Here is a 25265-nt window from a genome sequence, read left to right as displayed (position 1 = left end):
AATCAATCTCAATTGGGGCCGGAGTGATAGCACAGCGGGGAGGGCGTTTGGCTTGCATTCGGCTGCCCCGGGTTCGATTCCCAGCATCCCATAAGGTCCCCTGAGCACTGCCAGGGGTAATTCCTAAGTGCAGAGCCAGGAGTAACCCCTGTGCAAAGCCGGGTGTGACCCAAAAAGCAAAAAAAAAAAAAAAAAAATCAATCTCAATCAATCACAGTTTCCTGGAGTTCATTTCCTCTTTACGTTGCAAAAACTTCCTCCCTCACCGGGAAAATTCAGTAAAATCTTCCCTGACCTGGAGCTCGTGACTCGGTTCAGACGTTTTGCTCCTTCACATCATTTAGGATCATGAAAGGGACTTCAAATTCATATCAAGGCGCCAGAGCGTGGGTGCGTTTTGCCTTGTACCAGGCCGAGTTGGTTCAACTCCTGGCATCCCATCTGCTCCCCCAAGTCCTGCCAGGAGTGATCTCTGAGTGCCCTGGACTGTGTCCCCGAAACCCAAAAGCAAACAAGGAAAATTCGGATTGATGGAGCTTTTATTGACTAGGAAAAGGCTTAGGTGGGGAAAAGGAGCCAGGAAAGAAAACCAGCTTCCAGAGAGAGTCGCTAGCCTCAGGCCTCTGAGTTTTCATCCTCGGCACCAGCTGAAGAAAGGAAACCCAAGCTCTTCAGCTTGGCCTCGGCGAGACGAATGAAGTCCGGAGAGGCCCTTTGCAGGGGCAGCCTCGGGGGGCCCATGGGGATCCCCGACACCAGGCTCATGACGGCTTTGGTCTGGGCCACCCCAAAACCTACAGGAGATAAAACACAAGGCAAGTCACCGAGGCTGCAAACATCCACAAGAAGCGACCTGACCTTGGGCCGAAGAAATAGCACTTGGGAAGGGTGATTGCCTGGCACGCGGCCGACCCAGGTTCGATCCCCGGCATCCCATAGGGTCCCCCCGAGCACCGCCAGGAGTGATTCCTGAGTGCAGAGCTGGGAGTCAGCCCTGAGCAATGCTGGGTGGGACCCAAAAAGCAAAAACAAACAAACAGAAAAAAAAAAAGAACAGAAAAAAATCATAATTATTCCTCGGGCTGGAGAGAGAGCACAGCAGGTAGGGTGTTTGCCTTGCATGCGGCCGACTCGGGTTCGATTCCCAGCATCCCATAGGGTCCCCCGAGCACCGCCAGGAGTGATTCCTGAATGCAAGGCCAGGAGTAACCCCTGAGCATCGATGGGTGTGACCCAAAAAGCAAAAAAAAAAAAAAATCATAATTATTCCCAAGTTACTCGGGGGACCCTATGGGATGCCAGGGATCGAACCAGGGTCCACTGCATGCAAAGCAATGACCCTTCCCAAGTGCTATTTCTTCGGCCCAAGGTCAGGTCGCTTCTTGTGGATGTTTGTGCTATCGCTCCAGCCCAGAGAGTGTCTTTTTTTCTTTTCTTTTTGGGTGACTGGAGACCGCATGGGGGTGGGAACGGAAACAGGGTTGGTCTCACACAGGGGCATGTGTCTGAACCCTGTTACGGGGGGTGGGGTGAACTTTGGGGCGCCATTCTGAGCTCTCTGAAAGGTCAGAGCGATGCTGGAGGCAGATATATGGTGCAGCCTCGTTGAATGCGTCCCCTGGCTGAGTGGAGATTTTCTTCTTCTTTTTGGGTCCCACCCGGCGATGCTCAGGGCTGACTCCTGGCTCTGCACTCAGGAATCACTCCCGGCGGTGCTCGGGGGACCCTATGGGATGCTGGGAATCGAACCCGGGTCAGTTGCGTGCAAGGCCAACGCCCTCCCCACTGTGCTATCGCTCCGGCCCCATGAAGATTTTTATTTATTTTTTTTTGTGGACCTCCCAAGCTAAGAACCATGGGATCCCAGGCATGACCTTCCAGCCGGCTGTGGTACCCCCTAGCCCCTAATGGGAGAGCATCACTGAGACATGGGCAGTGTTGGCGGGGAAGCTGGAATGGCCATCACAGTCCCGGGCAGAGCAGGGAACTTACCCAGCTTGATGACAAAACTGACAAACCTCTGGATGCAAAACTAGGACAGAGCAAAGAAATCTGAAGTCAGCTCACCCCGAGGTGGGGAATCTGAAGTTCCCGCCCCTTCATTCTCCCCAGGGTGTGGAGGGATGGAGAAGGGGCGGGTGGCTTAGTTTCATCTCAGAGGAGGGAGGGTTTTTTTTTCTACAGGAAGTGAGGGTGGGTCCGTTGAAGAAAGAAACTTGGGGGGGCCAGAGAGATAGCACAGCGGGGAGGGCGTGCGCCTGGCACGCGGCTGACCCAGGTTCAATCCCCGGCATCCCATAGGGTTCCCCGAGCACCGCCAGGAGTGATTCCTGAGTGCAGAGCCGGGAGTCAGCCCTGAGCATTGCCAGGTGTGGCCCCCTCAAAATAAATAAAGTTTAAAAAAGAAAAAAAGGGGCTGGAGCAATAGCACAGTGGGGAGGGCGTTTGCCTTGCACATGGCCGACCCGGGTTCGATCCCCAGCATCCCATAGGGTCCTCTGAGCACCGCCAGGGGTGATTCCTGAGTGCAGAGCCAGGAGGAACTCCTGTGCATCGCCAGGTGTGATCCAAAAAGCCAAAAAAAAAAAAAAAAGAGTTTCTTGGGGGTGCCGGAGGATGGTCCAGCAGGGAGGGTGTCTGCCTTGCACGCGGCCAACCCAGGTTCGATTCCCAGCATCCCATAGGGTCCCCCGAGCACAGCCAGGAGTAATTCTTGAGCACAGAGCCAGGAAAAACCCCTGTGCATCGCCGGGTGTGACCAAAAAAGCAAAAATAAATAAATAAAAAAAAAAAAAATAAATAAATAAATAAAAAAAGAAAAAAGAAAAAAAGAAAGAAACTTGCTAATAGAATAGAGAGCTCGGGGAGGCTGGGCGCCGCTTAGCTGAGGCAGACAAACTAAGCGTTGGTCGGTCGATTATTTTCAGAGTGACACATTCTGTCCGGAGATACTTTCTAGGCTCCCAGAGGGCACGAAGCTAAGACTCAGCGTTTGGGGAAGTGATTTCTTCATTCTCAATGCCTCACAGAACTCTTTTCTAAAATTGATCACATGAGTAGTAATTCACATGCAGGGACTGGAACAAGAGTACGGCGGGAGGGACGTTTGCCTTGCACAGGGCAGACCCTGGTTCAACCCGGGATACCCCGGAGGGTTCCCTGAACCCCGCCAAGAAAGATCCCTGAGTGTAGGGTCAGGAGTCAGCTCAGAACAACTACTGGGCATGCCAACCCCCCCCTCAAAAAAAAAAAGATAATTTTGGGACTGCAGCAATAATATAGCGGGTAGGGCATTTGCCTTGCATGAGATTATCCTGGGTTCAATCCCCAGCATCCCATAGGGTCCCCTAAGCCTTGCCAGGAGTGATCCCTGAGCACAGAGCTGGGAGTAAATAAGCCCTGAGCATTGCACGCTGTGACTCCAAATTAAAAAAAAATCCATCAATTTAGGATATATTTAGCAGATGCATCATTTGACTTTGTGGTGAAAAAGCATTACTGAGGCTGGAGCGATAGCCCAACAGGTAAGGCGTTTGCCTTGCACGCAGCCGACCCAGGTTCATTCCCAGCATGCCATGGGGTCCCCTGAGCACCAGCATGAGTAATTCCTGAGTGAAGAGCCAGGAGGAACCCCTGTGCATCGCTGGATGTGACCCCAAAAAGAAAAAAAAAGTGATGTGTAATAGATTTTGTTTCTTTGCTGTATTATTTTTCAGTGTCAGTCTCCTGCCCCCGCGCCTGGCTGTCCTCACCAAGGCCCCTTGGAGGGGGGTGGGTTGAATTCCCCCTCCCACCCCCAGCAGAGCCCCAGCAGCCGAAGACCTCCAGAACCAGCCACAGCCATGCTGAGACCACTCTCCACACGTCCAGACAAGCTTCATGCACGAAGGAACCGGCAGAGGAACCCAGGCATGCAGTTCCCGGGGCTGAGGTCTCCAAGTCTACTCAGATTGGGACTGGGCCTTCTCCACCCAGACCCTCCATCTTCCAGTAGGTAGGCGTCACACCCAACAGCTGCTGCCAGTGCCAGGTTGGTCCCATCAACGACCAAGACACAGAGACTATAAAACCCAGCTCCCGGAAGCGCGCAGCCACATTTGCGGCCACGCGACATCTTATTATCTTCTTTTTCCTTTGGAGAACCTGGCAGGCTACCAAAAGTATCCTGCCCAAAGGGCAGAGTCTGGCAAACCTCCCGTGTCATATTTAATATGCCAAATCCCAGTAACAATGATGGGTCTCATTCTCCTAACCCTGAAAGAGCACTGAATATTGCTCTTTTAAAATCTCAGGGCTGGGGCTGGAGCGATAGCACAGCGGGTAGGGCGTTTGCCTTGTACCCAGCCGACCCAGGTTCGATTCCCAGCATCCCATAGGGTCCCCCGAGCACCGCCAGGAGTAATTCCTGAGTGCATGAACCAGGAGTAACTCCTGTGCATCACAGGGTGTGACCCAAAAAAGCAAAAATAAATAAAAATAAAAAATAAAAAAGTAAAATCTCAGGGCTGGGAAGAAGGAGACGTTACTGGTGCCTGCTTGATGCAATCGACGAACAACAGGATGATCGTGATTATGATCGTGATTTTTTTTCAGTCTGGGGGCCACATGCAGTGTTGCTCAGGGGTCCTCTGGGGTCCCACCCAGTGGTGTGTCAGGCCTGGGGTTCTTGCATGGAAGGCCTTGAGCTTCTTTCGGGTCTTTTATCTTCATATTTTGCAAACACCCTTCCTACTTGACTATGATTCCAGCCCTAAAGAGACGATTCGTGGGAGACCAGTTATGAGAATTGGAGACGAGAAAGGAAGAATTTTTTTCCAGGCAAGGAAGGGAAGAAAGGCCAGGATGAGAATTAAGGAACAGAAAAATCATCTGGTGCCAAGGGAGGAGGGGTTGGCATACCCCGTGCCTGAAACCCAAACACGAACAACTTTGTAATTCATGGTGACGAAATGAAGAAAAACCTTTTTTTTTTTTAAATTAAAAAAAGAAAGAAAGAAAAGAACCTGGTAGTTCTGTGCAGAGGAGAAATCCTTCCGCTGGAAAGCCTCCACCATCTGACTGGTCTGCTTCCCCAAGTAGTTGTAGGTGCTGGGTGAAAGAGAGCATCCCGGGTCAGAGGTCAGTGAGGAAGATCTTTCTAGACGCCCCACCCGCTTCTCCCAGGATCTCTGTGGGGGCGGACCTGAGCTGAACGGCATCACAAAACAGAGAGAAAGGGAAGGAACTGGGGGCTGGAGCGATAGCCCAGCGGGGAGGGTGTTTGCCTTGCACACAGCTGACCCGGGTTTGATTCCCAGCATCCTCTAGGGTCCCCCGAGCACCGCCAGGAGTGATTCCTGAGTGCAGAGCCAGGAGGAACCCCTGAGCATCGCCGGGTGGGACCCAAAAAGAAAAATAAAAAAATAAAAATAAAAAAGAAAGGGAAGAATCTGGACATGAGGTTTTTTTTTTTTTCTTCCTTTTGGGTCCCACCCGGCGATGCTCAGGACTGACTCCCGGCTCTGCACTCAGGGATCACTCCTGGCAGTGCTCGGGGGACCCTAGGGGATGCTGGGACCACCCAACCCGCTGTGCTATCTCTCCAGCCCCTGGCCATGAGGTTTGAAGGAGCAAAAACAGCCCCTGAAGACCAAGACGAGCCGAGCGGGGAAGGCATTTGCCTTGCACGCGGCTGACCCAGGGATGCCCCGGAGCACCTGGCCAGGAGTGATTCCTGAGCGCAGAGCCAGGAGGCAGCCCTGAGCACAGTCGGACGTGACTCCCCAAGTAAACACCAGAGAACGAAGAGGAAGAAGCTAGAGGTTCTGCGTGCCAGGGAGGCAGCTCCAGGCTGAAGCAGCTTTGAGGGTGAAAATCTGAACTCCGGGGTCCCCACATGCACACAGTGTGCTCCATGCAACTCTGCTCTGTGTGTGTGCGCACGTGTGTTTGCATGTGTGTATGTGTCTGCGTGTGTGTTTGCATGTGTATGTGTGTATATGTGTGTGCATGTGTGCGCATGTGTGTTTGCATGTGTATGCATGTGTGTACGTGTTTGCGTGTACGTATGTGCGTGTGCATGTTTGTGCGTGCATGTTTGCATGTGTGTATGTGCATGTGTATCTGTGTACGTGTGTACGCATGTGCGTGTGTGTGCGTGTGTACGCATGTGCGTGTGTGCGTGCGTATATGTGCGTGTGTGTTTGCGTGTATGCATGTGTTTGCGTGTGAGTGCGTTTGTGTGCAAGCGTGCATGTGTGTACATGTGTGTGTTTTGGCTACCAGTGGAGCTGCTGCTTCCTTTTTTCTTCCTTCCTTCCTTTCTTTCTTTCCTAAATTCATTTATTCTTTCTTTCTTTATCTTTCCTTCCTTCCCTCCCTCTCTCATTCTCTCCCTCCTTTCATCTTTCTTTCCTTTCCTCCAAAATTCTTTTTCTTTCTTCCTTTCTTCCTCTTTCCCACCCTCTTTCCATTCTCCCTTCCTCCCTTCCTCCCTTCCTCCCTTCCTCCCTTCCTCCCTTCCTCCCTTCCTCCCTTCCTTCCTTCCTCCCTTCCTTCCTTCCTTCCTTCCTTCCCTCCCTCTTTTCTTCTTGTTTTTTTGGGCCACACCCGGTGATGCTCAGGGCTTGCTCCTGACTGCACTCAGGGACCCCTCCTGGCGGTGCTCAGGGGGATCGAACCCGGCTCGGCCACGTGCAAGGCAAGCACCCTCCCCGCTGTCCTGTCGCTCGGGGCCCCTGAGCATCCAGTTCTAGTGGCAAAGGCAGGCAGGGAGACAGACGGGCTCCGGCCTCGACTGCCCTGCGGGGAGGGGCGTCCTGGCGTCTAGCTTACCTGCCCACAGCTCCGGTGGCCCCCATCATCAGCGCACTCAGCAGTTGCTGTCGGGAAACAGAGAGGAGCTTCAGGCAGGCAGGACAGAGCCGGGAAGACACAGGCAGAGCCGGGAAGGGGGCGGCCGGCACCCACCTCGTCCACGCCGAACAGGAGGGCCAAACGCCCGTGATGGTTCTGGTCCACGCACTGCCCGAAGTCCAGCAGATCCGAGTCGCTGAACTTCAGCCCCTGGAAGTTGGGGATCTTCTCCTGGATTCCCTCCAGCAGGGACTCGGCACGGACTGCTCGAAGCGGCAAAGCACGTCATTCCCAGTTTCTTTTCTTTTCTTTTTTTTTGGGGTCCCACCCAGCGATGCTCAGGGCTGACTCCCGGCTCTGCACTCAGGACTCACTCCGGGCGGTGCTCGGGGGACCCTATGGGATGCTGGGAATGGAACCCGGGTCGGCCGCGTGCCAGGGAAACGCCCTCCCCGCTGTGCTATTGCTCCAGCCCCTATGGATGGATCAGATATCGATCAAGGTGCTGAACTGGGTGATGGACCCAATATTATTATTATTATTATTATTATTTTGCTTCTTGGGTCCCACCCAGCGATGCTCAGGGCTGACTCCTGGCTCTGCACTCAGGAATCACTCCTGGCAGTGCTCGGGGGACCCTATGGGATGCCGGGAATCGAACCCGGGTTAGCCGCGTGCAAAGCAAATGCCCTACCCACTGTGCTATCGCTCCAGCCCATTTTTTTTTCTTTACCGAAACTGGAAAGGAATGAGATGCCTTTTTTTTTTTTTTTGAGGGGCACACACCCAGCGGTGCTCAGGCCTTAGTCCTGGCTGTGTTCCCAGGGGTCATTCCTAGGGGGGCTCAGTGGCCCCTATGGGGTGCTGGGGATCACAGCTGGCTGGTGTGTGTGAGAAGCCAGTGTCTCACCCACTGTACTATCTCCCTGGTCCCAAGAAGAGGATTTTTTTGGGTGTGTGTTTTGGGCCATCCCTGGTGGTACCCAGGGGATACTCCTGAGGTCACTCCCAGTGGTGCTCAGAGAACCAGATACGGTGCTGGACATCACTGAGTCAGTCACCTGCAAGGAAAGTGCCTTAACCTTGGACTATCTCTCTGGTCCAGAAATGGGGCTTTAAAAACACAATCTAAAAGGTTCCATTGAGGGGCTGGAGCGATAGCACAGCGGGGAGGGCGTTTGCCTGGCACGTGGCCGACCCGGGTTCGATCCCCAGCATCCCACAGGGTCCCCCGATCACCGGCAGGGGTAATTCCTGAGTGCAAAGCCAGAGGAACCCCTGAGCATCGCCAAGTGTGACCCCCCCCATCCCCAAAAGCAAAATAAAAATAAAAATCTCAAATATTTCATTGAATGCCGGCAGTTTTCTGGGAAATGGAAGAGCAGGCAGGACGTTTGCCTTGTAGGTGGCTGACCCGGGTTTGATCCCTGGATCCCTGAGCACAGAGTCAGGAGCATTCCCTGAACACTGCTGGGTGTGGGTTCCAAACAAACAATCTTATTGCGGCTGGAGCGACAGCACAGCGGGGAGGGCGTTGGCCTGGCAGGCGGCTGACCCGGGTTCGATCCCCGGCATCCCCTAGGGTCCCCCGAGCACCACCAGGAGTGATCCCTGAGTGTATGAGCCAGGAGTCAGCCCTGAGCATCGCCGGGTGGGACCCCAAAAAGCCAAAACAATAATAATAATAATAATTAGAGTCACAGAACTAGACAGTTCAGCAGGGAGGCATTGGCCTGGTATGCAGCCGACCCAGGTTCGATCCCCAGCATCCCCTAGGGTCACCCGAGCACCGCCAGGAGTGATCCCTGAGTGCAGAGCCGGGAGTCAGCCCTGAGCATCGCCGGGTGGGACCCAAAAAGCCAAAACAACAATAATAATAATAATAATAATAATTAGAGTCACAGAACTAAACAGTTCAGCAGGGAGGCATTGGCCTGGTATGCAGCCGACCTGGGTTCGATCCCCAGCATCCCCTAGGGTCCCCCGAGCACCGCCAGGAGTGATCCCTGAGTGCAGAGCCGGGAGTCAGCCCTGAGCATCGCCGGGTGGGACCCAAAAAGCACTAAAAGAAACAAAACCACGAATAAAAACAATCTTCTCGATGAGCAGAGTGGGGTGGAGTGGGATGGAGTTGGGGTGCTCCAGGGAGCTGAGGGGGACGTTGGGGAGTTGGAGGGGGCGTCAGTACTTACTTTTCACCCCTGTGATGCCTGGAATATGGTAGTAGTAGAAGGGCAGAGTGGGAGCTGCGGCGGCCACCTCCTCCAGGAAGCTCACCAGGGCATCTGCAAGGAGAGGAGGAAGGGAGATACCTGACTGGACTTGGCGGGCTCGGGGCGGGGGGACCATACGGGGTCCAACCTGGGAACCCAACCCTGGTTGGCTACATGCAAAGCAAATGCCCTAACCACTGAGCTATCTCCCCAGTTCCATTTTTTTTTCTTTTTCCTTTTTTTTGGGGGGCTGTCGCATCCGGCGATGCTCAGGGCTGACTCCTGCCTGGCTCTGCACTCAGGGAATCACTCCTGGCGGTGCTCGGGGGACCCTAGGGGATGCCGGGGATCGAACCCGGGTCGCCCACTTGCCAGGATAACACCCTCCCTGCTGTGCTATTGCTCTGGCCTCCTTCCCTCTTTATTTATTTATTTATTTTTTGCTTTTTTGGGTCACACCCGGCAATGCTCAGGGGTTACTTCTGGTTCATGCACTCAGGAATTACTCCTGGCAGTGCTCCAGGGACCCTGTGGGATGCCGGGGATCGAACCTGGGTTGGCTTGTGCAAGGCAAACACCCTCCCCGCTGTGCCATCACTCCAGCCCCGTCCCTCTTTATTATTATTCTTATTATTATGAGCAATAGCACAGAGGTAGGGTGTTTGCCTTGTGCGAAGTCAGCCTGGCCGAGCCGGGTTCGATTCCTCCGGCCCTCTCAGAGAGCCCGGCAAGCTACCGAGAGTATCTCACCTGCACGGCAGAGCCTGGCAAGCTCCCCGTGACGTATTCGAGATGCCAAACACAGTGACAACAAGTCTCAAAATGAACTTGTTGTTACTGGGCCCGCTCGAGCAAACCGATGAACAACAAGAGGACAGTGACAGTGATTATTGTTATTATTATTATTATTGGGCTGGAGCGATAGCACAGCGGGTAGGGCGTTCGCCTTACAAGCGGCCAACATGGCCGACCCGAGTTCGATTCCTCCGCCCCTCTCGGAGACCCTGCAAGCTACCGAGAGTATTCGATATGCCAGACACAGTAACAACAAAGTCTCCAATGGAGACGTTACTGGGCCCGCTGGAGCAAATCGACGATCAACGGGAGGGCCTTTACCTTTACCTTTTATTATTATTATTATTATTATTTGGCACTGTTCTCGCCCGGACGAGAACAGTGCAGTCTTCTGCCCCCGCGCCTGGGTGTTCCTTCCCGGGGCCCCTTGGAGGGGAGCGGGTTGAGCTTTCCTCCCCACCCCGACCAGGGCTCCGGCAGCCAAAGACCTCCAGGACCAGCCACCACCATGCTGAGACCACTCTCCGCACACATGAAGGTACTGGCAGAGGGACAAAGCCACGCGGGTTCCGGGGCCGAGATCTCCAAGCCTACTCGGATTTGGGCAGAGCATCCTCCACCCAGATCCTCCAAACTCCAGTAGGCGGGGGTCACACCCACCACCTGGCCCCCTGGCGCCGTGTAATCCCATCAGTGGCCAAGACTCAGAGACTATAAAATCCAGATCCCGGACGAGAACAGTGCAGTCTCTGCCCCCGCGCCTGGGTGTTCCTTCCCGGAGTCCCTTGGAGGGGAGCGGGTTGAGCTTTCCTCCCCGCCCCGACCAGGGCTACGGCAGCCGAAGACCTCCAGGACCAGCCACCACCATGCTGAGACCACTCTCCGCACACCTGAAGGTACTGGCAGAGGGACAAAGCCACGCGGGTTCCGGGGCCGAGATCTCCAAGCCTACTCGGATTTGGGCAGAGCATCCTCCACCCAGATCCTCCAAACTCCAGTAGGCGGGGGTCACACCCACCACCTGGCCCCCTGGCGCCGTGTAATCCCATCAGCGGCCAAGACTCAGAGACTATAAAATCCAGATCCCGGAACCGCGCGGCCTCATTCGCGGCCTCGAGACATCTTATCAGGACATCTTCTATGACATCTTATTGTCTCATTCCTACTTTGGACAAACTGGCAGGCTATCGAATGTAGCCTGCCCACAGGGCAGAGTCTGGCAAACTCCCCGTGGCCTACCCAATATGCCAAATACCAGTAACAATGATGGGTCTCATTCTCCTAAAGAGCCTTGAATATAATCTCAGGGCTAGGATGAAGGAGACGTTACTGGGGCCTGCTCGAGGCAATCGACGAATTATTTGGCATTTTGGGCGACACTCAGCGATGCTCAGGGCTGACTCCTGGCTATGCACTCAGGAATCACTCCTGGCAGTGCTCGGGGGACCCTATGGGATGCCGGGGATTGAACCCGGGTCGGCTGCGTGTAAGGCAAACACCCTCCCTGCTGTGCTGTCTCTCCGGCCCTGAGAGTTTTGAAATTCTTTGAAGAAAGGCAAAGGAAGGGCCACACGCGCGCTGCATTCTGACCCATGCAGGTACCTTTGCTCCCGGGCTTGAGAAAAAAAGGAGCCATGACCGCGATCCCGTCAGCGCCGATGTCTGCTGCGTGTCGAGCCTTTAAAAGAAGAAACGGAGCTCAGGGAGTCCCATGCCACGCTCTGCCTTCTTCGCTCTGGCCGCCGACTATGGTGAGCACAGCTTGGAGCCACCCCAAACTCCCACCTCGTCTTGGGGTCCCTGAGCTTGTTCACGCGGGGCACAAAACTCAGAAAAATGTGCTACAAGAAGAAGCCGGAGTGAGAGCCCAGCGGGGAGGGCGTTGGCCTGGCACGTGGCCGACCCGGGTTCGATCCCCGGCATCCCCTAGGGTCCCCCGAGCCCTGCCAGGAGTGATTCCTGAGTGCAGAGCCGGGAGTCAGCCCTGAGCATCACCGGGTGGGACCCAAAAAGCAAAATCAATAGTATAATGGGCTAGAGTGATAGCACAGCGGAGAGGGCGTTGGCCTTGCACGTGCCCGACCCGGGTTCGACCTCCGGCATCCCATAGGGTCCCCCGAGCACCACCAGGAGCGATTCCTGAGTGCAGAGCCAGGAGTCAGCCCTGAGCACTGCCAGGAGTGACCCCAAAACCAAAGATACAAAAAAACAACAGTTTCTTTATTTTAAGCTCATGTCCAGGGGCCGGAGAGATAGGACAGCAGGGAGGGCTTTTGCCTTGCCCACAGCTGACCAGGGTTCGATCCCCGGCATCCCATAGGGTCCTCCGAGCCCCACCAGGAGTGATTCCTGAGTGCAGAGTCGGGAGTCAGCCCTGAGCATCGCCGGGTGGGACCCAATTCCACTGCTACCCCCAAAAAACATATATAGGAATGAGAAAGCAAAGCTCTGTAATTCTTTGGGTTCTGAGAGTAACTTATTAGTGACGTGGGACGATTGTGCGGTGCCAGGAATTGAACCCAGCTCCACCCCTTCCCTGACTTAAAAAAAAAAATACTTTTTTTTTTTTTTTTTGCTTTTTGGGTCACACCTGGCGATGCACAGGGGTGACTCCTGGCTCATGCACTCAGGAATTGCTCCTGGCGGTGCTCGGGGGACCTTATGGGATGCTGAGAATCGAACCCGGGTCGGCTGCGTGCAAGGCAAATGCCCTCCCCGCTGTGCTATCGCTCTAACCCCCACCCCCCAAAAAATTACTTTTAAATTTATTCATTTCTTTAGGCTTTGGGTCCCACCTGGCAATGCTCAGGGCTGACTCCCGGCTCTGCACTCAGGAATCACTCCTGGCGGGGCTCAGGGGACCCTAGGGGATGCCGGGGATCGAACCCGGGTCAGTCGCCTGCCAGGCCAACGCCCTCCCCGCTGTGCTATCGCTCTGGCCTCACTTCTTTGTGCTCTGAATCCCACTTTCCAGCTGCTTTAGGGCCACGGAGGAATTTGCCTTTTTCTTTCTGGACAATGGAGGTTTGTCACATGCTTCTGTTATCCTTGAGGACTTGAGTCTCTGTCTCTCTGCCTCTGTCTCTCTCTGTCTCTGTCTCTCTCCAGCTCCTACTTCCTCATGGCTGTCCCTGTTCCTGGGAACCATGCGCCCTGATCTCCAACATGGCAGCCAGTGAAGGGCAGAAATGAGCATTGACTTGACCTTCCGCATAAAAATGGACCCCCCTATAGGTAGGTAAATGGATATTCTTGATAACCTGTCAGGATCGGAATTGCAAACCATAGTGCCCTAAAGGGGGGGGGGGAGAGAGGGGGGGAGGAAGAGAGGGAGAGGAAAGCCCCTGCCCTAGAGGCAGGCAGGGATGGGGGGTGATGGGTGGGACCCTGGGGACCCTGGCGCTGGGAATTTGCCCTGGTGGAAGGACGGGTGCTGGAACCCTGTCGGACTGAAACCCAGCTCTGTCAGGGTCTATCTCACGGCGATGCAATAAAAAAGTCAAAAAAAAAAAAAAAAGAGCCCCACCCGAACCCTGCCCAAGACCTTCCCGCAGAAACAGCTCACGCACCAGTTCCTGGGACTCCTTCAAGCTCAGGGCGCCCACGTGAACGACCACTTGGTCCAGCCTGCAAAGCGGAACACAGCGGGGCTGACCCTCAAGTTTAGGGCAGCCCAGAACCCCCCCTCTGGTGCCCACCCATCCTGCTCCCCGCCCATCCTGATTTCAAGGCAATTAAACCCCAGCGAGGAGGGCTCAGTTGAGTTGGGACATTGCTTACCTTATTATTATTATTGCTATTATTATTATTAGTAGTAAAGTAAAGTAAAGTAAAGTAAAGGCCCTCCCGTTGATCATCGATTTGCTCGAGCGGGCCCAGTAATGTCTCCATTGGAGACTTTGTTGTTACTGTGTTTGGCATATCGAATACGTCACGGGGAGCTTGCCAGGTTCTGCCGTGCGGGTGAGATACTCTCGGTATTATTATTTGCTTTTTTTTGTTTTTTTTTTGCTTTTTGGGTCCCACCCGGCGATGCTAGGGGTGACTCCTGGCTCTGCACTCAGGACTCACTCCTGGCGGTGCTCAGGAGACCCTATGGGATGCTGGGAATCGAACCCCGGGTCAGCCACTTGCAAGGCAAATGCCTTACCCGCTGTGCTGTCGCTCCAGCCCCTATGGATGGATCAGATATTGATCAAGGTGCTGAACTGGGTGATGGACCAGATATTATTATTTTATTATTATTTTTTTTCTTTTTGGGTCCCACCCGGCGATGCTCAGGACGGACTCCCGGCTCTGCACTCAGGAATCACTCCTGGCGGTGCACGGGGGACCCTAGGGGATGCCGGGGATCGAACCCGGGTCGGCCGCGTGCCAGGCAAGCGCCCTCCCCGCTGTGCTATCACTCCATCTTTGCTTATCTGTATAAGGGGCCGCTCCCTTGGTGCCGCTCAGGGCACCCTGTATGGTGCCAAGGATCAAACCCAGGCTGGCCACATGCCAGGCAAGGGTCTTAACCCCCCCACTAGCCCTTTGGTCCAGTATTTTTGGGGGGAAACGGGGGGACCAGAGGGTCACTTCTATTGATGCTTGATTGGGTATTAAACAGTGCTGGGGTCATCAGGGGGTCCCCTGGTGGTGCTTTGGGGGGCCAGAGGGTGCCTTCAGCACCATATTCCTGCACGACCCCCCCAAACCTGTCACCCCCTTCTCTGGCCCCAGGGAAAACCGCCTCCCTTCGACCCCACCACTAGGAGGCGCTCGTGAGCCGCACCTCCAGCTGGAAGATGTTTTTGCAAGACCCCCAGGTGCAGGGATCAAGGTCCAGGCAGCAAGTGGAGGACCCTGGAACCTTCCAGAGACACGGAAGGGGACCCCAGGGGAAACGCACTCACTTGTTCTTCCCCTGTGTGACCCACTCTTCGGCCACCAGGCGGCGCTCTGCCAGGCTCAGAGACAGACCTTCTCCCGTGGTGCCGTTCACTGGGGTGGAAAGAGCAACAGGGGGCTTGGTCTGGGGGTCACGCCAGGCTGGACTCCTGGCTCAGTGCTCGGGGGTCACACTGACAGAGCTGGGGGGGACCCTCTAAGGGGGGCTGGGAATTGAACCCGGGTCAGCCGTGTGCAAGGCAAGTGCCCTAACCATTGGGCTATCTCTCAGGCCCAGATGGAATCGTTTTTGAGAGAGAGAGAGAGAGAGAGAGAGATCTGGGTTTTGTTATTTTATGATAGAAATAATGAAGGAAAGGAGAGAGGGAAGGAGGGAGGGAGGAAGGGAGGGAGGAAGGAAGGAAGGGAAAAAGGAAGGAAGAATGGAAGGAAGGAAGGAAGGAAGGAAGGAGAGAGGTAAGGATGGAGGAAGGAAAGGAAAAAAGGAGGTAGAGAAAGAGGGAAGGGAGGGAGGGAGGAGAGAGGGAGGGATTGGGTGACCTCAGCGCTAAATGTGAGCCCAACTTTTCTCCTTGAGACGGGATTTAAGGGCCCTGAGTGATCATCCAATCATCCGACGGGGAGGGCACCCGCCTTGCTCAGGGCCAGGCAGGCTTGGGTCTCTACCATCCCCTACGATTTCCTGAGCACTGTTGGGAGTGATCCCTGAGCACTGAGCTGGGAGTCCCCCCGAGCGCCCCTGAGTGTGGCCCCCAACAAGGTGAATCAAAACACGTGTCTTGGCAGACGGGCCGCCAGCCTGCTAGAGCATCCGTATTGAGGGGCGTCCTGGGGGTCAGGGCCGGGGAAGCCCCTGGGAGCCAAGCTTGGAGCCTTGGGCGAGCCGGCCCGAGTAGCAGCCTCTCCCACCCGTGAATGACAAGGTCCGGGGGTCACTTACCAAACACACTTCTCACTCCCTGCTCCTGCACGAGGTAATCCACATACCGGCCAATGACCCCGGTGTCCACCTCCCTACGCGGACGCGGGGCAAAAACGGGAGGAATATGAGTATTTTATTTTATTGTTATTATTTTTGCTTTTTGGGTCACACCCAGCAATGCTCAGGGCTGCCTCCTGGCTCTGCACTCAGGGATCACTCCTGGAGGTGCTCAGGGGACCCTAGGGGATGCTGGGAATCAAACCTGGGTCGGCCGCGTGCAAGGCAGACGCCCTCCCCGCTGGGCTATCGCTCCGGCCCCAATAAGAATATTTTAACCGTTTCACTCAGCCAGCCCGACCCTGTGCGGTTACACAACTTTCTTTCCCCTTTTTATCAATTTTAGTATTTATTCATTTTATTTTTAAAAATGGCCAGAGGGGCTGGAGCGATAGCACAGCGAGCAGGGCGTGTTTGCCTGGCACGCGGCCGACCCGGGTTCGATTCCCAGCATCCCCTAGGGTCCCCCGAGCACTGCCAGGAGTGGTTCCTGAGTGCAGAGCCAGGAGTAACCCCCGAGCATTGCCGGGTGTGACCCAAAAAGAAAATAAAAAAGAACAAGGAGTAGGAAATAGGATCTGATGCTTCTCTTGGATGAATTCTGTCATCTTTCCTAGAGTGTTATTATGTAATATTTTTCTTTTTTCTTTTTTTGGCTTTTTGGGTCACACCAGGCGATGCTCAGGGGTTCCTCCTGGCTTTGCACTCAGTAATCACTCCTGGCGGTGCTCGGGGGAGCACATGGGACACTGGGAATTGAACTCGGGTCGGCCACATGCAAGGCAAACGCCCTACCCACTGTGTTATTGCTCCAGACCCCTCATTTAATATTTTTCAACTAGGGCTAGAGCGATAGCACAGCGCTAGGGCATTTGCCTTGCACGAAGCCAGCCCGGCCGAGCTGGGTTCGATTCCTCCGCCTGGCAAGCTACCAAGAGTATCCTGCCCACATGACAGAGCCTGGCAAGCTCCCCGTGACGTATTCAAGATGCCAAACACAGTCACAACAAGTCTCAAAATGGAGACGTTACTGGGCCTGCTTGAGCAAATCGATGAACAACGGGAGGGCAGTACTACAGTGTAGTGCTATTAAAAAAATTTTTTTATTTTGTACTTTTTGGGTCATACCCGGTGATTCTCAGGGGTTCCTCCTGGCTCTGCACTCAGGAATCACTCCTGGCGATGCTCGGGGGACCCTATGGGATGCCGGGGATCGAACCTGGGTCAGCTGCGAGCAAGACTAATGCCCTCCCCACTGGACTAATGCTCCAGCCCCACACTGAGTATTTAAAAGAATATTATTATTATTATTACTATTGCTTTTTTGGGTCTCACCTGGCGACGCACAGGGGGTTACTCCTGGCTCTGCACTCAGGAATCACCCCTGGCAGTGCTCAGGGGACCATATGGGATGCTGGGGATCGAACCCAGGTCGGCCACATGCAAGGCAAACGCCCTACCCGCTGTGCTATTGCTCCAGCCCCATTATTATTTTTTTTAGAATATTATTTTTTAGTGTGTGGTGCTCGGGGACTATTTCTGGCTCGGGGCTCAGGAGTGACACTTGGCTGTGCTGGGGGGGGGGGGAACCTTGTGGTATTGGGGATCTTACTGTAGTCAGGACCATGCAAGCAAGGCCTTAAGCCCTGTCCAGCCCGAAATGGAGGATTAGAACCCAGGACCGTTCGTTTGCAAAACTGCTGTTCTCCCAGGATGGGAGATGCATGCTGAAAGTAGACTATGGACCGAACATGATGGCCACTCAACGCCTCTTTCGCAAACCACAACACCCAAGAGGAGAGAGAGAACAAAAGGGAACGCCCTGCCACAGAGGCAGGGTGGGATGGGGCATGGGGGGTGGGAGGGATACTGGGACCCGTGGTGGTGGGAAATGGGCACTGGTGGAGGGATGGGTGTTTGATCATTGTATAATTGAAACCCAAGCACAAAAATTTGTAAGTCTACAACTGTACCTCATGGTGTCTCACGAATAAAAATTAAAACAAAAAACAAAACAAAAAAACTGCTGTTCTCAGCTGGTTCCCCTTCCTCCAGGCCCGGGATTAGATTGTGCCTCAGGCTACAATGAGGGTCCTGCAAGATAAAAGGGAAGTGGACACAGAAGAAACGGAAAAAAAAAAAGAAAAAAAGAAGAAAAACACTTTCTCTCTCCACCTCACCTAGTTATATCAAATCATTTCCTAGTGCCCAGGAAAGAATGGAAGAGGGAGGAAGAATTCAGTCAGACTCTGGGATCAGAAGCACAGGCAAGACGCTTCCTTTTGGGGCCAGAGCTCACGAGGTCACCAGCCTGTCCTCAGTTGCCCACAGGAAAGGGACGTGCAGAAAACACTGACTTCAGACCGAGATGGGCCTGTGCACTGCACTGATTGAGAAAGTCACACGCCATGTCAGCAAGACTGAGAATAAAACCAGGGCCAAGGCGATTTTTTGTTTTGTTTTGTTTTGTTTTGGGGGGCTACACCTGGCGATGCTCAGGGCTGACTCCCGGCTCTGCACTCAGGAATCCCTCCTGGCGGTGCTCGGGGGACCCTAGGGGATGCCGGGGATCGAACCCGGGTTGGCCATGTGCAAGGCCAACGCCCTACCTGCTGTGCTATTGCCCAGGTCCCTGATTCATCACTCTTTATTGATTGATTGATTGATTGCTTGCTTTTTGGGTCCCACCCGGCGATGCTCAGGGCTGACTCCTGGCTCTGCACTCAGGAATCCCTCTTGGCGGTGCTCGGGGGACCCTATGGGATGCCGGGGATCCAACCCAGTATGCAGACCCCCCCCCCCCCCAGAGCACTGCCAGCAGTGGCCCCAACTAAACAAACAAACCAGAAAACAGCCAAAAGACTTTGATTTCTGCATCCTGCATCCGCTCAGAGTGAAAATGCTGAAATTGGAGAATTGTCCTCTCCTTTAAAGGGGCAGGACTCAGGGCTGGAGGTATAGCACAGCATGTATGGTATTTGCCTGGCGTGCGGCCGACCCGGGTTCGATCCCCGGCATCCCATAGGGTCCCCCGAGCACCACCAGGAGTGATTCCTGAATGCAGAGCCAGGAGCCAGCCCTGAGCATCGCCGGGTGTGACCAAAACCTCTCTGTGTCCCCCTCAGCCAAAACATAAACAAAACAGGAAAAGTTGGAATCTATTTGGTAGCTTGATTGCTCTAAAGCAAAGTCAAAAACCACTGAGATAGGAAAGTAAACCCACTCTCTTTCTTTCTTTCTTTTTCTTTTTTCGTGTTTTGGGTCACACCCAGCAGTCAGTGCTCAGGGCTGACTCCTGGCTCTGCACTCAGGGATGACTCCTGGCAGTGCTGGGGGACCCTATGGAATGCTGGGGATTGAACCCGGGTCAGCCCTGTGCAAGGCCAACGCCCTCCCTGCTGGGCTATCGCTCCAGCCCCTGAAGCACCCTCCCTCAAGTCACTAAATTCAGGGCAGGGGTGACATTTAAGAGGACACACCTGCTCCCGCCCTCCAGCCCTGAGTCCCACCAGTCCCATTTCCCAGCTTCTGACCTGCTCTCTGAGCCGGAGTGAGAGACCCCCGGAGTGGGGGTGGGGGGTTGAGGCCCAATTCTCCTGCCCAGAACGCCCTGTGGGCTGGAGAAAGGGGGACCAGCCCTCGGTGGGTCCATCTGGGACAATTACCCGAGCTCTGTCATGGGCGTGATGGTGGCGGCCACCAGGCCTTGCAGTGGTTTCTTGCCGGAGGCCATTGAGCGGTGGACGATGATGGAACAGGCACAGAGAGATCCTCCTGTCTTCGGGGCCTGGTCATTAATGATAAAACCCGGGGGTCAAAGTCCTTCCGTTTGTGGGGCGTCTGCAGCCCAGGGTCCTGGAAGGCAGACGTCTGGCAGAGCCGAGAGCTGGTGGCCGCTGGGGCAGGAAGTGAGGTTTGAGCCCAGCCCGGAGAGGCGGGGCTGGGAGGGACCTCACGGGGCCCCCGGGGGGCCTCGAACCCCCCTGGAGAGAAGAGGAAGCAAACTCAGGAAGCCAAAGGTCGCTGGCATGGGCATGGGGGCCCCTGAGCCATAGCACAGCGGGGAGGGTACTGACCTTGCACAGGGTGACCCGAGTTCAATCTCCGGCATCCCCTAGGGCCCCCTGAGCACTGTCAGGAGTGATTCCTGAGTGCAGAGCCAGGACTCAGCCCCAAGCACTGCCGGGTGTGGCCCAAAAATGAAAAAAAAAAAAAAGCTTACAAAGCAGATCTGAGGGGCTGGAGCCATAGCACAGCGGGGAGGGCGTTTCTCTTGCACGCAGCTGACCTGGGTTCGATCCCCGGCATCCCACAGGGTCCCCCGAGCATCACCAGGCGTGATTCCTGAGTGCAGAGCCAGGAGTCAGTCCTGAGCATTGGGTGTTCAAGAAGGTGGAGTTACTCCTAGTTCAGTGCTCAGGGCTGACTCCTGGCGGTGCTCGAGGGACCCCGTGGGATGCCGGAGATCAAACCCAGGTCGGCTGCGTGCCAGGCAAACGCCCTCCCCGCTGTGCTATCGCTCCGGCTTCCTTTCCTCTTTATAATAATAATAATAATAATTATTATTATTATTATTTGACTTTTTGGGTCACCCCCGGCGATGCTCAGGGGTTCCTCCTGGCTCTGCCCTCAGGAATCACTCCTTGCGGGGCTCGGGGGACCCTGTGAGGTACCAGGGATGGAACCGGGGCTGGCCATGGGCCGAGCAAAGCCCCCCCCCCACCGCTGCCCCCCTCCCCGTCCCCCCCATCCCTCCCTGCCCCCTGCCAGGCCCGCAGGCCAGCTGGCCCCGTTCTCAGCCACACAGACCCTGGACCCTTTTTCGGACCTGGCCCAGCTCAGGACGTGCCAATAGCCCCCTTGAGTCCTTCAGGGGAGGCCGGACCCGGAGTGGGGGGACACAAGGACCCAGTGTCCACGCCGGGGGTGGGGGAGAGGCGGATGGGGGTCCTTGTCTACACCCCTCTCTGTCCCCTTGGCTATGGGACTGGGGGTGGGAAGCCTGTGGACACTTGCCTGTCCGTCTGTCCGCGTGCCTGTCTGTCCCGGGCTGCAGGTCTGCAAAGGCGCTTCCTGGACCCGCTTTGGCCCCAGGTGTGACCAGGCGGGGCGCCCCCTGTTGGCCGTGGCGGGAATTACAGCCCCCCACCCCCCCAGGCTCCTCTGTTCCCACTTCTGACACCCACCCTGCCTCTGGCGCTCCCTTTCTGGTCTGTCCTGCTCAGAAATAAATAAACACTCCTCCGGCTCCCCAGGGTCCCTCTCTGGTCCTGTCCTGCTGCCCTGCCCTGCAGGCTCAGGTATGGCTTGATCCAGGCGCTCCCTGGGGGGAGGGTGTGTGGTTCTCCCCACCCGCCTCTGGCATCTGCATCTGGAACCCTGTTCCCCTCCCCACCAAGCCCCACCTCCACCCCACGCCCCTCCTAGGTTTGCTGCCTTGGATTGGTCTGTGGATGTCTCTAGAACCATCCCCCCAGCCCGCACTAGCGGTGGGGAACATCCCCTGGTGAAGGGACGGGTCCTGGAACATTCCCTGGATGGCTGAAACCCAGCTGCGAGCCACCTTGTCACTGCATCTTATGGTGATTCAATAGAAAAGAGGCGTTTTTTGATCATTGTATAACTGAAACCCAAGCACAAAAATGTGTAAGTCCGCAACTGTACCTCATGATGTCTCACTATTAAAAAAAAAAAGGCGTTTGCCTTGCACACAGTCGACCCGGGTTCGATCCCTGGCATCCCATAGGGTCCCCCGAGCACCGCCAGGAGTGATTCCTGAGTGCAGAGCCAGGAGTCAGCCCTGAGCATCGCCCGGTGGGACCCAAAAAACAAACAAACAAACAAACAAACAAACAAAACTGTCTGCCCCTCCCCCAACCCCTGCAGGGTGGGGGTGGGGCACCCCGGGGACTTCCCTGCCTCCTCTGTCCCCTTAGCCCGACCACAGGCTGATGGGTGAGATTCTTGCCTGGCATCTTGTCAGCCTCTCTCCCTTCCACACCTGCTGCGTTTCCTCCCTCCCTTTCTAAAAAATCGAGTCACCTTGAGAAATGCAGTTACAAAGTTGCCCACGATTGGCTTTCAGTCACACAGTGTCCTCATCTGGGGCGGTTTTTTTGTTGTTGTTGTTTTTTTCCTGGGGCTGTGGTGGTTTTCTCTCTTCTGATGGCCACTTTGGTGGATGCAGCAAAGCTGTGGACAGTGGATTCCATCTCTGCACCTGGGTCAAAGCCCTCTCCACCCAGGGGAGGGTGTTGGCCTGGCACGCGGCCAACCTGGATTCGATCCCCGGCATCCCCTAAGGTCCCCCGAGCACTGCCAGGAGTGATTCCTGAGTGCAGAGACAGGAGTCAGCCCTGAGCATCACCAGGTGGGACCCAAAAAGCAATCAGTCAATCAATCAATCAATCAATCAAGAGTGATGAACCAGGGACCTGGGCAATAGCACAGCGGGGAGGGCGTTGGCCTGGCATGCGGCTGACCCGGGTTCGATCCCCGGCATCCCATAGGGTCCCCTGAGCACGGCCAGGAGTGATCCCTGAGTGCAGAGCCAGGAGTCAGCCCTGAGCATCGCCGGTGGGACCCCACAAACAAACAAAAAATCCCAATTCTGCACCCAAACACACACAGCAGCCTTGAGGTCACTGTAGACAGGGCCTTGGAGGGTCATAACCAGGCTGGAAGGCAAGTCCAGGGTTCAGCTTGTTGGTCATTTCCGTTCCTCCCATCTGGCCTCTGCAACTCACACAATGGTTTTGTTTTCATTCTGGGCTGGCACCTGGCTCTGTGCTCAGGGTTGACTCTTGGCTCTGTGCTCAGGGCTGACTCCCGGCTCTGTGCTCTGGGCTGACTCCCAGCTCTGTGCTCAAGGCTGACTCCTGGCTCTGTGCTCAGGGCTCACTCCTGGCAGGGGACCCTATGGGATGCAGGCATCTAAACCCAGGTCAGGGGCTGGAGTGATAGCACAGTGGGTAGGGTGTTTGCCTTGTACACAGCCAACCCGGGTTTGATTCTCGGCATCCCATAGGGTCCCCTGAGCACTGCCAGGAGTAATTCCTGAGTGCAGAGCCAGGAGGAACCCCTGAGCATCACCGGGTGGGACCCAAAAAGAAAAAAACAAAATAAAAATAAATAAATAAACCCAGGTCAGCGGCCCCAGGCCCATATTTTTAAGCGTCTTATCAGTGATGGAGTGATAATTAACTGTGTCATCTCGGGTTCCATCAGCCAAAAAAGACAGACTCCAGAAGATTTCAAAGTTAGTTGCTGGGGCTGGAGCAATAGCACAGCGGGTAGGGCGTTTGCCTTGCACACAGCCAACCCGGGTTCGATTCCCAGTGTCTCATAGGGTCCCCTGATCACCGCCAGGAATAACTCCTGAGTGCAGAGCCAGGAGTGATCCCTGAGCATCGCCAGGTGTGACCCAAAAAGCAAAAAAAAAAAAAAAAGTTAGTTGCAACCCTACGACTTAACCCTGAGCACAGAGCCAGGAGTCAGTCCTGAGCACAGAGCCGGGAATCAGCCCTGAGCACAGAGCTGGGAGTCAGCCCAGAGCACAGAGCCAGATGTGGCCCCCAAAAAACAGGAAAGAAGGAAAAAAAATCGGAAGCCGTGTGGGTATTCACTGTTCTGAGCTGTTTCTCTGAGCACAACTAACTCGCGATGCTGCTGTTTGAGGATGCGTGTCTGAAGCCTCGCCACTAGGGGGCAGTCTCTGGGCAGAAATTGCTTTTTTCTGTCGCTGTTCCTCTTCCAAAGGGAACATTTTCCAGGATTAACACTCAACAGTGAAACACTCGACAGTCTTTTCCTGCCCGCCTGTCTTCCCAAATCTAGGCCGCAATTCCGGGTTTTCTTACTTGCATTGTTAGTTTTCTTGGTAATATTAAAATCACGGGCCAGGGCTGACTCTTGGCTCTGTGCTCAGGGCTCAGTCCCGGCTCAGTGCTCGGAGCTCACTCCTGGCTCTGCTCAGGGATCGTTCCTGGCTCTGTGCTCAGCGCTGATTCCTGACTCTGCTCAGGGCTGACTCCCGGCTCTGTGCTCAGGGCTGACTCCTGGCTCTGTGCTCAGGGCTGACTCCCGGCTCTGCTCAGGGATCTTTCCTGGCTCTGTGCTCAGGGCTGATTCCTGACTCTTTGTTCAGGGCTGACTCCTGGCTCTTTGTTCAGGGCTGACTCCTGGCTCTGCTCAGGGCTGACTCCCGGCTCTGTGCTCAGGGCTGATTTCTGACTCTGTGCTCAGGGCTGACTCCTGGCTCTGCGTTCAGGGCTGACTCCTGGCTCTGCTCAGGGCTCACTCCCGGCTCTGTGCTCAGGGCTGATTCCTGACTCTGCTCAGGGCTGACTCCTGGCTCTGCGTTCAGGGCTCACTCCCGGCTCTGTGCTCAGGGCTGACTCCTGGTTCGGTGCTCAGGGTCACTCCTGGCTCTGTGCTCACAGTTTCCTCCTAGCTCTCTGCCCAGGGCTCACTCTTGGTGAGTCTTGGGGGACTCTATATGGTGCTTGGATTCGAACCCGGGTTGGCAGTGTGCAAGAAAAACACCTTCACACCTGTGCGAGCTCTTAGCCTCTTCCAGTCCAATCAGCTCCACCCACAGGCCACCTCAGCATCCTGAGAGCGGATGCCTGGTGTGTCACCGTGGCTCAGGCTGGCCATGACTTCACGGGCTGGGCATGGGGACATGTGTGTCCCCTTTCACTCGGGGGTCATTGGCAGGGGGGTGAGAGGAGGAGAGAGGGCAAGAAAGGTCAACAGAGGAAAAGAGAGAGGGCTGGAGTGATAGCACAGCAGGGAAGGGCATTGGCCTGGCATGCTGCCGACCCGGGTTCGATCCCCAGCATCCCATAGGGTCCCCCGAGCACCGCCAGGACTGATTCCTGAGTGCAGAGCCGGGAGTCAGCCCTGAGCATCGCCGGGTGGGACCCAAAAAGCCAAAAACAATTTGGAAAAAAATTCCAGAGGAGGGGCTGGAGCGATAGCACAGCGGGAAGGGCGTTTGCCTTGTATGCGGCCGACCCGGGTTCGATCCCCGGCATCCCCTAGGGTCCCCCGAGCACCACCAGGAGGGAGTCCTGAGTGCAGAGCCGGGAGTCAGCCCTGAGCATCGCCAGGTGGGACCCAAAAAGCCAAAAAAAAGAAAAAAAGAAAAGAAAAGAATTTGAGTTCAGAGTCTCCCAGCGGGGAAACAGCGGACGGCAGGACCGGGCTTGTCTGAGGTTGGACAGAGCCACGGAGGGTTCGGAGGGTTCGACTGTGTGGGCCGGGCAATTAGGGAACAAGTAGGTGTGGAATTAAGTGCTAATTGGCAGACTCTGGGTGCTGGAGGGAGCGTGGGCGTAGCTGCTAGGGGTGGGGTGGGCTGTCGGGGCCCTGCCCAAAGCATGCTGGGAGACGGGAGGGTGTCAGCCCTCAGCCCACGCCCCGGAGCTGTGCAAGGCCCAAGGAGAGAACCGTTCCCGGCTTAGAGCAAAAGGAGAAGGAAGAAACTCCCGGGTAGGGGGCTTAAGAGCACGGCAGGTGGGGCTGGAACGAGAGCCCAGCGGGGAGGGCGT

General features: G+C 55.4%; 1 protein-coding gene across 1 annotated transcript; it reads right to left on the bottom strand.

Annotated features, from left to right (window-relative positions):
• Positions 1 to 570: 570 nt before the first annotated feature.
• On the bottom strand, positions 571 to 19580 carry NPL (N-acetylneuraminate pyruvate lyase). Its single transcript, XM_056108146.1, has 11 exons — positions 19377 to 19580; positions 15673 to 15746; positions 14738 to 14825; positions 13412 to 13469; positions 11445 to 11520; positions 9027 to 9119; positions 6949 to 7097; positions 6814 to 6860; positions 5004 to 5088; positions 1993 to 2032; positions 571 to 794 (listed from the first exon to the last, which is right to left on the bottom strand). The coding sequence occupies exons 1-11, from the start codon at positions 19442 to 19444 to the stop codon at positions 616 to 618; spliced, it is 957 nt and encodes a 318-aa protein (XP_055964121.1). The 5' UTR covers positions 19445 to 19580; the 3' UTR covers positions 571 to 615.
• Between the last annotated feature and the right edge of the window lie 5685 nt (positions 19581 to 25265).

The sequence above is a fragment of the Sorex fumeus genome, unplaced genomic scaffold, assembly GCF_029834395.1.
Source record: "Sorex fumeus unplaced genomic scaffold, SorFum_2.1 ptg000195l, whole genome shotgun sequence".
NCBI lineage: Eukaryota > Metazoa > Chordata > Mammalia > Eulipotyphla > Soricidae > Sorex > Sorex fumeus.
Note: the sequence above shows the minus strand (reverse complement) of the source record. Positions and strands in the feature narration are given on the sequence as shown.

Bases quoted from the DNA above. Each gene is read 5' to 3' on its own strand.
- NPL (XM_056108146.1), bottom strand. From the start codon at position 19,444: ATGGCCTCCGGCAAGAAACCACTGCAAGGCCTGGTGGCCGCCACCATC. The intron at 13,470-14,737 runs GTGAGTGCGTTT...TCCGCTTTGCAG, and splicing joins GTCACACAGGGGAAGAACAA to GCTGGACCAAGTGGTCGTTC. The intron at 7,098-9,026 runs GTAAGTACTGAC...CGCTTCGAGCAG, and splicing joins AGGCATCACAGGGGTGAAAA to TCCGTGCCGAGTCCCTGCTG.